Below are 15,592 nucleotides of genomic sequence, written 5' to 3'. Positions count from 1 at the left end.
GTAACCGTTGTTCGAGACGAACAACTTCCCGTTAACGAAGAATACTTCGCGAATGTGTTAATTTGCGCAGAGAAACGCACGAGAAAAGTATTCCTCGGCGCAAGAGGAAATCATAAGGCCACGCGTAATAAGGCTGCTGCAAACAAAAATGAAATGAATAATTTCTTCTTTCTGATTAAAAAGAATCGTGCGGAAGCATTAGAACGCGTGCTCTTCGGAAAACGACTGTTTAAGTATGTTTAATATCGAGTTTCCATCTCGCGAGCGCGAATAAATAACTATCCGTTATTAATTCACGTTCCCCCGGTTTCGCAGTTTTCCAATTTTTCCGCTGATAACAATTTTAGAAACCCGCGCGACGACGTTGAAACTTTGATTAACGTTCGCGTACGAGTGTCGCATCTGTTGATTAAAAATTACAAATTGACGGTCGAGGTAAAATTTTGAATCAATTTCGCCGCGATTGAAGCGCGTTAAACAGGCGAGAAAAGTATTTGACCGACGTTTCTGCGCTTGCAAGGTGTTTATTAGTTCGTTGTACGATGAATAGAACGCAATAATGAAGTTCGCGCAATTTTTTGATCGCTCGGAATGCATTGATGCCGCGTGCGAAACTAATTTTTGTATGGGACGTTTTCGGAATTTGTTTTTAAAAGCATCGATATTATTTAAGCAACACGACTGATTGAATATTCGGAGGATTTGTAAAATGAATGACCGATTCAGTGGAAAAGGACGGGAACGGTGCGGCAGGGTCAAAGACCAGTTTCGAGTGAGTTACAGTTTAATCCTCCCAATAATGCGGGGATATATAGATCATCGAGAGTTGTCATTTAAAACTGAAACGTTTTACCTGTATTTAAAACGCATTTGGGCCGGATGTGTCAGTAACTAACATGCCGGATTTATCGGAGTCGTAACCTAAAGCTTTTTAAACCTATAACTTGGAAACGCGCATTTCGCTGATGCCACCGATACCAGCTATTCGCTAAAAAGTCCGAGATCAATTGTTTTCAGTGAAAAGGGGACACGAATTGACGAATGTAGAGGAACGCGGTAATAAAGTTTCAATTTTTATAGAATATTCAATGCGACGGGGATAGAGCGAGCGAATGAAATTACAGCTGTAAATCTGTATTCATTTAAAGTTATCGCTGAGGGCGATTTTCACGTTTGGATTGAATTCATCTCGATTCTTCTTATTAAGAATTCCGCGAGGGAGGTTTTGATCACCGGTGAATTTTTATATTAAACGCGAGAGAGGAATTACCTCGCGTTACATCGGTGTTGATACATTGAAACCGTTAGCAAAGTGGATTTCCCGGTAATTCAACCCTTTGTAAATTAACAGTAGTGAAATTTTATTCCGCGAAGGAATCCTCTATCTGTTAATCATCAACTAAAGGGATGAAGCACGGTGATCCTTGTCGTGTATTAATACAATTAAAATGATTTCAAAGAAGATTATACGAAACGGACAGAGGAAGCAGTGAAACATAATTACTCGCTGCAAAGCCTCTAATAAATCTAGTAAAGTCAATCCTCCATATTGCTTTCCATTTTATATTCTCCCATAAAACATGGATGCTACGCGTGATACCAAACTGTAGAGTAGCTGTATAAATCATCGAACTAAAATACAGCCGCAAGGTAAACGCTGTATGGAAAAAGGTAGAAATCGAAACAGAAGTAAAAAGAAGTCACCTGAAACGATCAAAGTTCCTCGATCCTCATCTGAAATGCTTTCGAAACTACTCAGAGAAAATCAGGTAGTAAAAGACTTCGAGAAAGGACCAACAATCCTAGGACTAGAAGACATTTGCCATCAAAACCAATCAATATTCCTCGATTCTAGTATCAAATGCTATAGAAATCACTTAGACAAAATCAGATAATGAAATAGTTCCAAAGAGATCAACAATTTCAGCATTACGAGACATTTGCGATCAAAACCAATCAAAATTCCTAGATCTTCATCTAAAATGCTTTAGAAACTACTGTAACGAAATCGGATAATGAAAGATTTTGAAAGAAGACCAATAGTCCTAGGGCTAGAAGACGTTTGCCTTCAAAATGAATCAAAACTCCTCGATCCTCATCTGAAATGCTTTTGAAATTACTCAGAGAAAATCAGGTAGTGGAAGATTTTGAAAGAAGACCAATGGTCCTAGGACTAGAAGACATTTACCATCAAAACCAATCAAGATTCCCCGATTCTCGTTTCAAATGCTATAGAAATCACTCAGACGAAATCCAATAGTGGAAGATTTTCAAAGAAGACCAATGGTCCTAGAACTAGAAGATACCCCCCTTTAAAACCAATCAAAATTCTATGTCCAAGGTGTACGACATACCACGAGGACGCCACTTTTATTCGAAAAGCTTGATCAGGGAGAACAAGGATCTCTAAGGAGCCAAGTTCGCAGTAACGCTAATTCAGAGTTTCTGCCGGGGAACACGGGTACAGTCAGCGAATCGGGACATCGTTTCCGAACACCCTCCACCTGATCGCTCTTACTCGTCACGCTTCCGTTCTCGCGGCGATCCTCTGCCACCCCAGCAACCCCCGGAATACGAGAAGAACACGGGTAGCTTCGCTAAATAGCCAGGGCATCCGAGTCACGTAATTTCCACGATAAATTCCTCGAATAAATTCCTCCGCTAGCTGCGCGGAATCAAAAAGGAACGAGTCGGAAAATCGAGAATCAAGGGGAGAAAACTGGAACCGGTAACGGTACGGCTTTGATCCCTGATGAAGCCAGTTGCAACGACTATACGCTGGGAAGACGTTCCTCTTGAACTTTTCATTCTCGAAAGTATAAATGGCTACATCTTGGACCGTGAAAACATCGAGTCTACTGAAAGAGTAGTGTTCAAGATGTGTGGCATGGCAGAAAGTAGCTTTAATGATGCTTAATGAAAGTATACATAGAGTGGCGAATTTTCTGGTATACTAGAGTTGATACTTAGAGCGAATAGTGGGTAGTTGAGGGTTGTTGGAACGAGCTGTAATCAAGCTGTTTAGTTCGCTAGTTGCCTAGTTGCCTAATTACCTAGTTTTCTACTTATTCAGTTACACAGACATTTAGTCCCCTATCTATTCAATTGTTTCATTGTTCCTCAGCTGACTAATCATCTAACTCTTCAGCCGACTAATCTTCTAGTCCTTCAATCACAACTCAACGACCCATCAACAGCTACATCAATTCCACCCCGAGATCCAGTCCCGAGACATAACATACCCGCCACCCTCCAGAATCCACCCCAAATCCCTACGCAACATCAACGGTTCACCAAAAAACAAGACGCTTTCTCTCACCGTGCGCGATGATCAGCAAGCACACAGCAGCGGCGATCCGCAGGTGTACGAATCCCGTAGTCACGTGGCGCGTAGGGCCGCCGAGCCGCCATCGCGACGGCACGCACCGTCCACTGTCCAGTCGTTCTCCAGTCATCGCGCGGCTCCGGTGGATCGGTCCGGGTCCTTTGCAACCAGTATTACAGACGCCTGTCGCCGCGCCAGCCCCCGGCAGGGCTAGCACCCTGTTATCTCGACTAACTCGCACCTGGGTCCCGTGTACCCTTCCGGTGGCGTACGTGTTTTCTCGATCGAACGACGTGTCGCGACCCGATCGTCGGCTTCCGACCAAGTCTCTCGAGGGCACTCGCCGCGTCGGGCGCCAGTGAGAGACTGGTTCGACTTTGGCGGCGCGCGACAGGTTCCCGCGGTGGTTCGCGGCTCGTGCGCAGCCGGTAGTCCTCGAGCAGCCTCGGCTACCCTCGCCCCGCAGCCGCCGCCGCCGCCGCCGCCGCGTCGGTTCACAGACATCCTGCCTCGCGATATACCCCGTGGGGCCACCACGGGCAGCCCAGCGCGTGCAGATACACGGCGAGCACCACCAACACCGCCGCCCCAGCCCACCCCTATCCCCTAAGTACGGTTATCCGTGGGGTTACGAGGAACCTCTCCGACCGCAGCTCAGGCCGCGCAACCAGGGAACCACCGGCCGCTACCTCTAACCCCCCTTCCACAGGCCAGCGTGTGTGTTCGTGTGCGCGCGTGTGTGTGCCAGCGTGTTAGCCAGGTACAACTCCTCCCTCTTCGCGTCCACCCTGTGTCCCCTGTCGTCCGGCGCGGACCGACGTTGCCCGTGTTCCGTCGCAGTATCCACCGACGTACATCGTTAGATACGGCCACGTTCGTCCGTCTTTCTCCCGTCCACGGTTCCGTGTGTATCAGCCGGCGACCATCAACCGACGACCTCAAAGAGCGAGAGAACCCGGCTGTAACCTTACGCCCGAGCAAATTAAATAGCGCGACGGGGTTACGGCGTCGATTAGCCGCCCTGCCGCGGACCCCGCGCTTCCCTTTGCGTTCTAATTATTGCCTGACCCGTTTTTACGCGCGCCTTTTTACCCTCTTTTCCAGGTTTTGTCGGGTTTCCTCGTGCGCCGCGGCTGGGACGCTCGGACTCTTTGTTTTGCGGGGATCTGGCTGGCGAACGACGGTGCGGGGTGTGGTTTAGAATTCGTGAGGTGGAGGTTTTTATAGGTGTCTAAGGGGTTTTCGAGTTTGAGGATTGTGAGGATGTGTGTGGAGGATGACGTGCGACGTGAAGGATGACGGTTGAGTTAACTTCGAGATTTTATGATTTCGTTGTATCGAACTATAGTGGTTTGTCTCCTCTCGAGTGCGAAGGGTTGATTCGTTCTATCATCAATTGTTGCGAAGTTGACATGGGTACGGACCCATCAGGAATTCTTTGCTGTCGAGTAAATCATGAATAACAAAGTTATCGCAGCGAGCAGCAGGAAGGAACGATAGGGGTTCAAAATCCTTGCAGCGAGAACGTAAATCCAGTAACAAGTGCGGGTGCCGTAACAAACATTCGAGCAGCCCTTTACCATGAAAATCCCGGAAAGATCATTCTTAACCGGATCCCGTCCCGGCGCGCAACCCGCGGAATGCCGGTTTACTATCCGAAACAGCCGTCGAAAAGCTCGTTCCGCTTGATATAATCACCGGCAGAAGAGCATCGTTGTTTCGGTTGTTGCTAAACCGCGCGTGGAAGCAAATGGAGCCAGTGAGGCGTCTCGCGGAGGCAGATTAAAACGGGAGATTCGAATAATACTTCGCCGAGTGGCGGGCGTTACGCGATAAAACGCCGGGGGAAGGGAAACGAGGCGGCGAAAGCGCGGCGACGTCCAGCCGCGAGTGGACCGTTGGAAAATTATTCCCGTTTAACCGGCTTTTTCATCGTACGGTGTCCCTTAATGAACAAGAAGTCGGCATTAAACATCGCTGCCGGAAAATTGAATCGAATGAGTTCGCGACCCCGTGCCGACCCCCTACCGAGCATCACAACTGCCGTGAGGATGTTGAACGTTTCGTGCGTCGCTGGCCGTAGTAGAGGCAACTAACAATTAGTGATTTACAATACTGATTCTTCGCTGATTTGTATGAAATATGTTGTCAACATCATTCTGAAAAACTTTCTTTTGAACATGTTACTGTTGCTCGACTTTAGTTTTCCAGATACTCGTAGAATATGCCTGGTGGAGAGTTTTCGTACTTACTTACAAAAAGAGTGACCTTATGTTAATCTTGATATATATTGTTGAGATCACTGTTCAGAACAACTAAGACTTCAAACTTTTTAGACTCGAGTATTGATTCAAGAGTTATGAAGCACTAAAGTTTCGCATCGCGATGGAAATTGTTCAAAAGTTAGTTCTTTTACACTGAAACCAATCATTCCTGTGTCATCGATTGACACCTCGAACCCTGGGTATAGATATATACAACATCCTCCCTCGTTTCTAGTGCATCGATAACGACAATGTTATTCCAGCGAGTGCCAGGAGAAAAATCATAAGCACTCGATTTATTCTCAACATTTTCCAACGTAAACTTGCATTTATTTTTCATGAAACGAATGTAATTTACAATGGTCAACGTTTTATATTCGTTTCACTGATTACTATAAGATTCAATTGTTATAATCGTTCAAAATGTGATACTTCCAAGCAATTCTCAATATTCCCTAACAAATCCGCGTCGTCGTGAGCACGACGTGCGAGTGCAAAGGGCTAATTCATTCGTGCTAATCAGAAAATACTCTAATGGTCCGATCGAAGAGCAGAGCGGCCTACAAAGCAACGTCGCTGCGAGAGGAAGGGATCGTCCGCGGGACAAGGGACTCGTTAAATCGAGATGGAAATTCGATTTTACGCGGTGGGATTATTTTCCAGGATTTCAGCCCGGGGGTTTTGAAATGTCAGAGGCGAGGCTGCGCCCCGGTAATCGACAACAAGTGACCCCGGCTCGCCATCAAAGTGCGCCTGGGAGCGGACCGCGCGTTGTTGCGACGCGCCGCCCGCGGCTCCCGTGCTCGGAAAATTAAATAGCGATGAAGCGGACCGATCCACCGACTGGTATCGGTCGTTCCCTCGTATCTGCTCCTTCGTTTCCCTCGATTATGTTGAAACTCGCGGGACAGACGCCGCTAATTAGCGACAGAACGTTTGAAACGCTTCTCGACCGTACTGACGACTTCCCGGTGCTCCGACGAACGTTTCCCGTGAAACGAGAGAAAGGAACGGTAGTTTCTAATATATCGAAGTAATCTGTATCCTTTAAACGGTTGTGCGATCTCATAGACGTCTGTATAAAGTGTTGTACACTTTGGAACCAGTGAAATTTTCATTATATAGTGGACACTATAGCTATGTAGATATTTGAGCAAGTAACAGATGAGTATAAGTTTATTCATTAGTCGCTGCAAACGAGAGTATTTAATATTAATTGGTCATTTTCAGTTCCATAGTTGAAGGTTCAATGCATGTTCATACTTAACAACTACCGAGAATTTAGTAATCAAAATTGCAACAATAGATTTTCAGTTTCTTCAAACACTTAGTTTCTCTTGAACACTATTGTGAAACTATATATTATCAGAGTTCGATCAAGATTTCCTGCTTTCAAAACAAGATTCTACACCTCTATTTATCATACTAATATTCCTATTCCTAATATTATACTTGAAACCTACTAACATCATAGGAAACGACTCTCCCCACTCTCTATCGCGAGCGACTCAGCCAATCATATACCAGATCCGAACCTTCGAGCGGAGAAGGCGTGCTTCGAATCTGACCACTCAGACGAGAGTGCCAGGTTCGCTGCAACGTACATTCATTCATTTGAAGATAATACATTGATAACAGCAAAATAGTCGTTCGCTTTGATTCGTGAGTAACGAACAACATTGATTCTTCTTAAATTAGTTTAGAAATCTTCATCGCGAGTCTCGCTCGTCATTGTACGGCAAGGGGTTAATAATTACAAACAGAAGTCAGGAATGAATCTGACCTGTCTGGTGGTTCTAGTGTTAATTCGAGAAGCGAACTCCGACGGAACGAACGGTAACCTGCGAAGCTAATAGCCATCAGCCTTTAACCCGCGGAGACAGCGGGTTCGCGAATTCCCGGGGATGATCTTTAATGGAGAGCAGCTGGGGCACACGCGGCCGTGACGACTGACGGAACTTGACACGGTGAGACGATTAAATAGCCGCGGCACACGCGACAGATTAACTCCTCTTTCCGGCGTGTTCCGGGCCCGCGAGTCCTTTGACGGTTCCCGACCGCCGCCCTGCCTCTACATGATTAACTTACCGGCGTTTGACTTTCGACGTTCACCCCCCTCCCCACGAATCCGTGACGTTATCGGACCGACGCAATCGAGTTACACCGCGGCGAATGAATGGCGGAGCATGAAAAGCCGAAAAGCTGCTCTCATTACGGAGGGCTCTCGCGCGCCGCGAGTCGCAAATCGAAAAGAAAATACGCCGGCGAAATGGCGAATCCTTCGAGCGAACGACATTTCCACGGGTGAACCGAGAATTTCGAATGGTAGTGCGGACTTGGAATGTCTTCGCGAAGTTCCGTTATCGCTGCGGCTGGATTTATTAGAGATGCACCGACGCTGCTGTGCGTTTAACCCATTCGAGACCGATTGCAGTGTGTGTAATAATTATAATGAGCATTTGTCAGTTGTTCTGAGTAAAGTAGTCGTCGAGATAAGACTTTCTTTAAATTAATAGTATCTGTAAAGTATAGAAAAAATAAACATATTCACCAGCAATAAGAAAATTGAGTTTTTATGACTATCGTTTAGAGATTTTAAAAAACTTAATTGGAACTTTTGACTTTTGAAATTATACAACGTATTCAAAAACTATAAAAAGAGCTCTCTTATCTAGAAGGAAACATAGAAATCGACTTAATACTCTATACGTATCTTGAAAACGAATATATTTAAAAAACGACTAATTTCCAAATGAAAAAAGCTGGAGAGAGGATCAAGCCTCCAAGTTAGGTCGTGAAGCGAAGAAATCGGTTTCTCGCGTCGCAAGAATCGCAATAAAGCGGAACGAAGTGGGGATCTTTGTAATTGGTAATGAAAAGTTCACGACGCTTCTAAAAAGGAAATATAAATTGTTACCGGGTGAACGTGAAGTAAACTCGAAGTACGGGTTCCGCTCGTTTCTTTTTTTTTTTGTTGTTGTTTTGCCTTTGTCAGCGCGGAACGACAAGGATTGTATTAATGCGCGGAATTAAAGTGGTATTAAATTTTAATATACAAAAGGAGGAGCGTAGAATGGACCGCGTTTATTTAACTACTTTATGCCCCACTCTTTTTAGTTGAGTTCCGTGCTCGTGAATATGCAACGCGATAGGTGCATTATATACCGACAACATTTACAGAACAGTAACCCGCTGCTTTGAATAAAAGATCAGGGAAATGGCAAACCGCGAAGAATTACTTCGTGCCTCGACTTCTCCTGGCCACAATTAACGCGTTCGCTGTCAGCCGAGTTTTCCTTGCGTTCTCTTGCGAATGCCGTTTATCTTGCTCGTAATATAGATAAATACACTTAACAGCCATTAACGGTTTAACAATGAAGTTGAGTAGTTCGACAGTAAAGTGAATCGTTCGATAGTGAAATAGTCTAATAGTTAAATAATGAAGTTAAATAGTTCAACGGTGAAGTCAATGTTTCAGTAGCGAAGTTGAATCGATAGTAAAGTTGATAGTTCGATATCAAAGTGAAACGGTTCAATAAAAGAAGTCTCTAGTCTGCGATTTTCGTGAATGAAAATCTACGAAAAATCTATTTTCATCTAGACTTTACGGTTCAGAGGTTTTTCAATAATTTCGTTCCACTTAGACGAGTAGAGCTATGAACTAACTCGACGGCTCTAAGAAGCCGGAGCAACAGTTAGATTCCCCTATTGTCGATTTCTCTTTCGCATTCAGTGTCACAATTTCCCGGGGAACTTTCCCGCGAGTTCCCTCGAAAACTACCAGCATTTCTAGATCAATAGCATGAAACTACTGCTCCACTCGCCAGGCAACGGCTCGTGTCAATACACAATGTTGTTTATAAACTTGGGACATTCGAGTCATGAACTTCAACCTTCCTGCAGACGTCGCAACAAGTTTCCTTTTAAACGAATCTTCCGGCGATCTATGTAACTGCAAAGTAACTCCGTGTACCGTCGGAACTGGAGAACAAGAAGGTTCGCTGGATTCTTCCACCGAATCGTTCGTATAAGAAAAATCCGCTATCTCTGCTGTTCATCTAGGTTAAACCCTTTCGAATTATTTCCAATGTCCATTCTGTCGATACTAAACAATTAATCGGGTTTCAGTTTCTTAACCCTTTCGCCCTAAATGGTACAAATAGGTACCAGAAACATTTTAAATTTCTGGAAAGCTAGAAAACGCCTCAAAGATAGAAGAAAATTGTACCACACGGGAGTGTTTAATTATAGTGCAACAATATTCCACAGCTACTCATCCTAAACGAAACAAATTCAAAGAAAATTAAGAAACATTAACCCTTTGCACTCGAGAGGTGACTCACTCGCCACTTGGTTTCATACAGTAAAACTATAAAATTTGATATTTAACATTATATTTCCTATAATGCATCATTTAGAGAAATATTGAAATAAAATAGCTTTGTTTCTCAATGCACGCGTGATTTCTTGTCGACTTAGTTTCACAAAATATCGATTTTATCTCATCAGAAAATGTTCAAATATTTCTAGTGAAAAACTTCCGAGTTCGAAGGGTTAAAATTAACAATACTCTCTCATTGCCACGAAGAATCAGGAATAATCAAACGAAAATCATCCTTTCGTTCAACTCCCATAAGACAATCCATAAAAATGACAATTCCTCCATTGTAACCTCCCCACCCTCTATCTTCGTCAATCACAGCAACGAAGGGTACATTCGCTGCTTCGAGCCTACGACAACCGATTCATCGTTCAACGCGACAATAACGCGGCGGCGCAAGCAAAAAAGGAGATGTAGAGGCGTTTCCGGTCGCGGCGTCGAGAAGCGGTTCATCCTATCCGCGAAATAACAGCGCGATCCATTATACGAATAGATTGGCGAGTTGTTTTTATTGGGAACTGATACGTCCGCCCGGCTTTTTGCCCGGCCACGAAATCCATTGTCGCAGCGGCGGGACAGAGCCGGCGCGCCATGCAAATTGTTCGGGAACTCGGCGCCGCGGCAAGAACACGCGTATCCGTGGATCATTTGCGGCGAAACGCCGGCCACGATTGCCTTGTTTCTGCGATTATTTGTTGCCGGCCGATCGCGGGGAGCGCGGGCCGGCGTTTTGCGGTAAATTAACGTCAAGGAACCGCGGTGATTAATCGATCCGATCCGCATCGCCGCGGTTATCGCTCGCCTTGGCCGAGCGATTGCTCGAAACCGAAATCGCGGGGACCGAACGCGATCTCGTATTTTCTGCATCGTTACTCGCGAAGTTCGCGCGCATTCTTTTTGTATCGTTAACCTACTTCCCCGCCGGCAGTGGAAATAATCTTACGGGCGGTACGCAAAGTCGGGGCGAGACGGAGATTCGATGGGAACCGTTTGGTTGCCGGCGCGTTTAATGAAACTCTTAATGAAGAAGAAAAGTTTCCTCTTTGACGGAGGCTCCTGGGACTTCGCGGCTGGGAATGCGAGTCCGTGTCGACGCTGCCTTCGCAGGGGGCTTGTATTATCGTTGTTGCGAGACTTTGTTGTTGACGCATTGAACGCCGGGTAAATTTCGGCTACTAGAAACGGGAGCGTCGGTGATTGATACATTTTTAAACGTCGATTGAACGAAAATTTCTAACTGACGGGAAAGAATAAGGAATTCGATTTTGTAAATTTTACAATTATTTAATAAAATTATTTAATAAAATCTAATGACTGCTATCGAAAGAACTGCTGGTAGCGAACGGGTTAAAGTGTGAAAGTTTTCTTCGTAGGAGGACTGGCGTCTGCGAGACGAAGGAATGATATACATGTGAAATTTTGAATTCGAATTGAAATTGATACGTTGATCTGATCGAATTCGAATCGGGATTCCGAAGTAGACGTTGCGAATTCAGAGTGATTGAATCGAAACCGGAATTGAAATCCAGAATCTTCATTGGTTGCATTACGATTGAAATCTGGTATTAATTGAAATTTTCAGCTGGGTTAAAATTGAAGTTTCGAATAGCTTGAATCGAAAGAAAATTTCTTCGAATTGAAGTTGAAATATTGAATTGCTTGGATAAGAATTGAAGGAACGAAGTAAATGCAAGTACATACTTGGATCTTGATTATTTCAGACGCTAGGTCAATCCACTGGCCGCGACTAGCTGAAAAAGTCAAGTAAAAAGATTTCAGTGACATACACGAGTATGAAAATTGATCTATATTTCTCAATGTGTTCGTACATTAATTACACGGGTCGCACACGGAGAAAAAAAATACATCCTTCACATTAATTGGCTGACAAACAGCTGTGCGCGCGAGCTGTCGAGCGGTGCTCCGATTTAGACTGATGCGCGGAGATACATTTCAATAAAAGATCATCACACATCATTATTATCGCAACGCAAATTATTTTTTTCGGGCAACAATTTAATTGGACCTAAATTAAAATATGGCAATACAGACAAGTGCTAATTGCACGTCTGAAACCTTGGAACGAAGGGAATTAAGGTGAACTTTGAAAAATCTACTGTAATATTCAATTATATCTCATTCATTGATCGTTTAACGTTTATTCAGAATTCTCTTACTGAAATTTCTACTTGTCTATTTCCCAGTGGGCAACGGTATCGATTCGTTCCATACACTCGCAGGGCGTAAACGAGGAATCTTAAAGTTCCAGTGCAAACAGGATTAAAAGGGTGGTCTTGATCATTTTTCCTGTAAAGAACTTAAGAGTCTTACTGGCCTGTCGCTCTTTCGTTTATTTATTCATTTATTTATTCATTCGACGCACCCCCGATGAAATCTTAAACAAACTCTTTAATTATACTGCCGCTCGGAACTTACGGGCCGCTTAATCGACGCGACGTGAATAAATAAAAACTTCGATCCCTCAGCGGCGAAAGATACGAAACAGACGGAGATGCTGTCGTATAATTTAAAGCGAACTTCACGCTTCTTTACGTTCCAAGCGTATTCCTAGGCCTTCCGATCTCTGCTCCCGGCAGGAATTCTTTGAAGACTTACAGATCAAGTTATTACGTTGCGTTATACTCCCGAGCTCGTTCGCGAGCGTCATTTATTTCATTTAGCTCTACTGAAACTGGGAACTTCGATGAAAACTTGCTGTCGTTAACAATTACCGGTCCCGTAACAATGGAATTATCTCAAGCTTATTGATTAAAAACGGAAAGTTTGATGTTTCGTTCATTTACGAAGGATGAAGATGGAAAATACGAATATAGATATGTTTCTTGTATTCGGAAATCGACTGGTAGAAATGTAGAAGTAAAAGTTTCATAAGTCTATCCAGAAACATTCGTTTCAGCGTAATGTCGCATCGCTCGCAAAAATTTTTGCTTGCAAAAAATTTATCCTAGAACGGTTTAATCCAAACGGCGCACAGTGCAGCCGTAGTCCGCTTGCTGAACAAAACTCGATAACTTAAAAAGTATGAGTGATACAAAAAGATGCTTCAGACGAAAATTGTAAACTATAGAGCTAGGAATATTGTGGATAAATTCTTTTTTGCATTATGGTGATATTATGGAATTCTTTCAATGATAATGGGTACTTTGCGTTTCGATCCGAACGCTATATAGATAAGAAACAGAGCGTATTTGCGCAAAATTTGTGTTTTTCAAATGAAAATCATGTTGAAAGCGTAGACTAATTAGCAGCACATTGGTAACCTTCAATTTTCGTTATGCGAATCGTCGAATTTCGGTTTTACAGAATCGTTTCCAGCCGATTTCGCCGAAAACACGGTCCTCCATAGCGACAATCACGGCGAGCCGCGCGAGGCTCGTGGGTAATTTAAAAGATAAACACGCGACGCGAGTTACACGGGAATGAAAAAAGGGACAATCCCGGGTCCAGTCGGAAGCAGGGATAACGTAATTTAAAGTTCCGACGAAAAAATACGAGCGTGGCGCGGGAGCTTTAGCGGGGAAAGACTGCGCCCTGAATCTCGTCGCGATTTTGTGTAATTGCGCCTCGGACGCGACGTTAATTCTCTTTTTAATTAGAATAGTCGGGCGCGAAACACCTGCGACATGGAAACTTTCGTCGAAGAGTTGATTGAACGTCTAAATTGTCGGGGAAATACAAATTTCGTCGGTTCGAAAGGGCGAACGACGAGCGACTCGAATAAAAACGATCGCGTCGCTAGTTACCGAGATAATTCGTTCTCTAAACGAAACATCGATGAATCTCAAACGTTGATTCTCACTCCTTCAGACTCTTCAAGCATTCAATGTGAAAATATTACAAGAATAGCAATCTCGAGAGATTTCGCGATAGTTCCAAGGGAGCACGAGAAATGATTAAAGAGAATTCAGAAACGGACACCGGAACGCTCAGTTGCTCAGCAAAGATTAATCTTGGAAGACTACCAAGAGCCATCTTGCACTGTTGATTTCTTGCTCCGTGAAATATGAGCACAAGAATTCGGAGATGTACGCGCTCGCGTAAGAGTCGTGTCTCCGTGAAATCCGGAATCAGGGAAACGCATCGAATGATCGACTATCGGAGTAACGCGTTCCGTTAACTGCGCGAGTGAAGAACGAGATCCATAATTCAACGAGATACGTCGATTGAAAAGTTACGGAAAGAATCGGAAAGGACCAACAGCCCGGATGATCAACAGGTACAGTTCGATACGGGAAATTTGAGTGAAACCCCGACGGTGTTTTGCGCGGAACGCCTCGCGCCAGCGGTCGCGCGCGCTCCCGTATGGGCTTAAAATATTTAATTCGAACGGTTCCCGGAGGGAGACGGCGGCCGCGCGGTGGCAATGCCGGTGCGCAAATGAATTGGTCGAATGTTTCCGATTCGAATCGAGCCGGTGCACCGCGGTGTCATCGGTTCGTAACGAAAGCAATTTGTCGGCAGGATACGGTGCGTCTTTAATGGCGCAGGAGGCCGCGCTTGTCCCCCATGCCTTTCGCCGGTGAAAGACGCGTGCACGTGATACGTGTGTGTGTGTGTATGTGTGTGGATGCACGGACACACGTGTGCTTGCACGCGCGCACCCCGGCAGCAATCAACGTGCTAATCAAGCTTTTGAATCAATTCAAAGGATTCAGTTTCCGGTCGGGCGGAAGTTAAGGCGAACTTCCGCTATCGCCGAGGAGGGTTAATACAGAATATTGCGCCGTTATGAACATTTTCAAAAGGATGTGTGCATGCGCGCGTGGAACGATTCTGTTGTGGAATGATTATTCCGGGGAATTCGCTGGGGACTGGAATTTTTGAAGGCGTGGGGTACTTTGGGCCTGTCTTTGAATAGTGGGGATGCTGGGTTGGTGAGAGTTAATGTTAGAAGCTGGATGCGTTGGGATGATTAATTTTGAGGTGTTGGAACTACTAGGTGGGTTGAAATGATTAATTTTGAAATACTGGAACTACCAGGTGAGTTGAAACGATTAATTTTGAAGTATTGGAACTACTAGGTGGGTTGAAATGATTACTTTTGAAGTATTGGAACTACTAGGAGGGTTGGAATGACTCATTTTGAAGTATTGAAAATACTAGGTGGGTTGAAATGATTAATTTTGAAGTACTGGAACTACTAGGTGGGTTGAAATGATTACTTTTGAAGTATTGGAACTACTAGGTGGGTTGAAATGATTAATTTTGAAGTATTTGAACTACTAGGAGGGTTGAAATGATTAATTTTGAAGTATTGAGACCACTAGGTGGGTTGGAATGATTAATTTCGAGGCATTTGAACTACTAGGTGGGTTGGAATGATTAATTTTGAAGTACTAGAACTACTAAATGGATTTAAATGATTAATTTTTAAATATTACAACTACCATTTGTCTTCAAATTGATCTATTCGTGTAAACTGTTTTTCTAAATAAACTGATATTTCGGGACACGGTAATGGAAGAAGTTTGCTTATGAATATTGCTGACTGTTTCAAAAATATACTGCACGTTCTTTGCGTGCATTATTCTTCATGTATTCTGTCGTTTTGATTCAACATTCGTAATGAAACTCCTCGTTTCGGTGTAGCACAAAAATGAG

The 15,592-nt window shown here is 44.1% G+C and overlaps 1 protein-coding gene across 3 annotated transcripts in view; it reads right to left on the bottom strand.

The window, feature by feature from the left end:
• Nucleotides 1–3,672, bottom strand: part of LOC116430230 (cell adhesion molecule Dscam2) — a 298,794-nt gene extending 295,122 nt beyond the window's left edge. For all 3 annotated transcript variants that reach the window (XM_031984053.2, XM_076368698.1, XM_031984052.2), the window contains exon 1: nt 3,320–3,672. In XM_031984053.2, coding sequence (XP_031839913.2) covers nt 3,320–3,455 — 136 coding nt within the window. In that variant the 5' untranslated portion in view covers nt 3,456–3,672. The remainder of the gene's footprint in view (nt 1–3,319) is intronic.
• Between the last annotated feature and the right edge of the window lie 11,920 nt (nt 3,673–15,592).

This window comes from Nomia melanderi, chromosome 6 (genome assembly GCF_051020985.1).
Source record: "Nomia melanderi isolate GNS246 chromosome 6, iyNomMela1, whole genome shotgun sequence".
NCBI lineage: Eukaryota > Metazoa > Arthropoda > Insecta > Hymenoptera > Halictidae > Nomia > Nomia melanderi.
The sequence above is the reverse complement of the archived record's forward strand: the minus strand, read 5'-3'. Positions and strand labels throughout refer to the sequence as shown.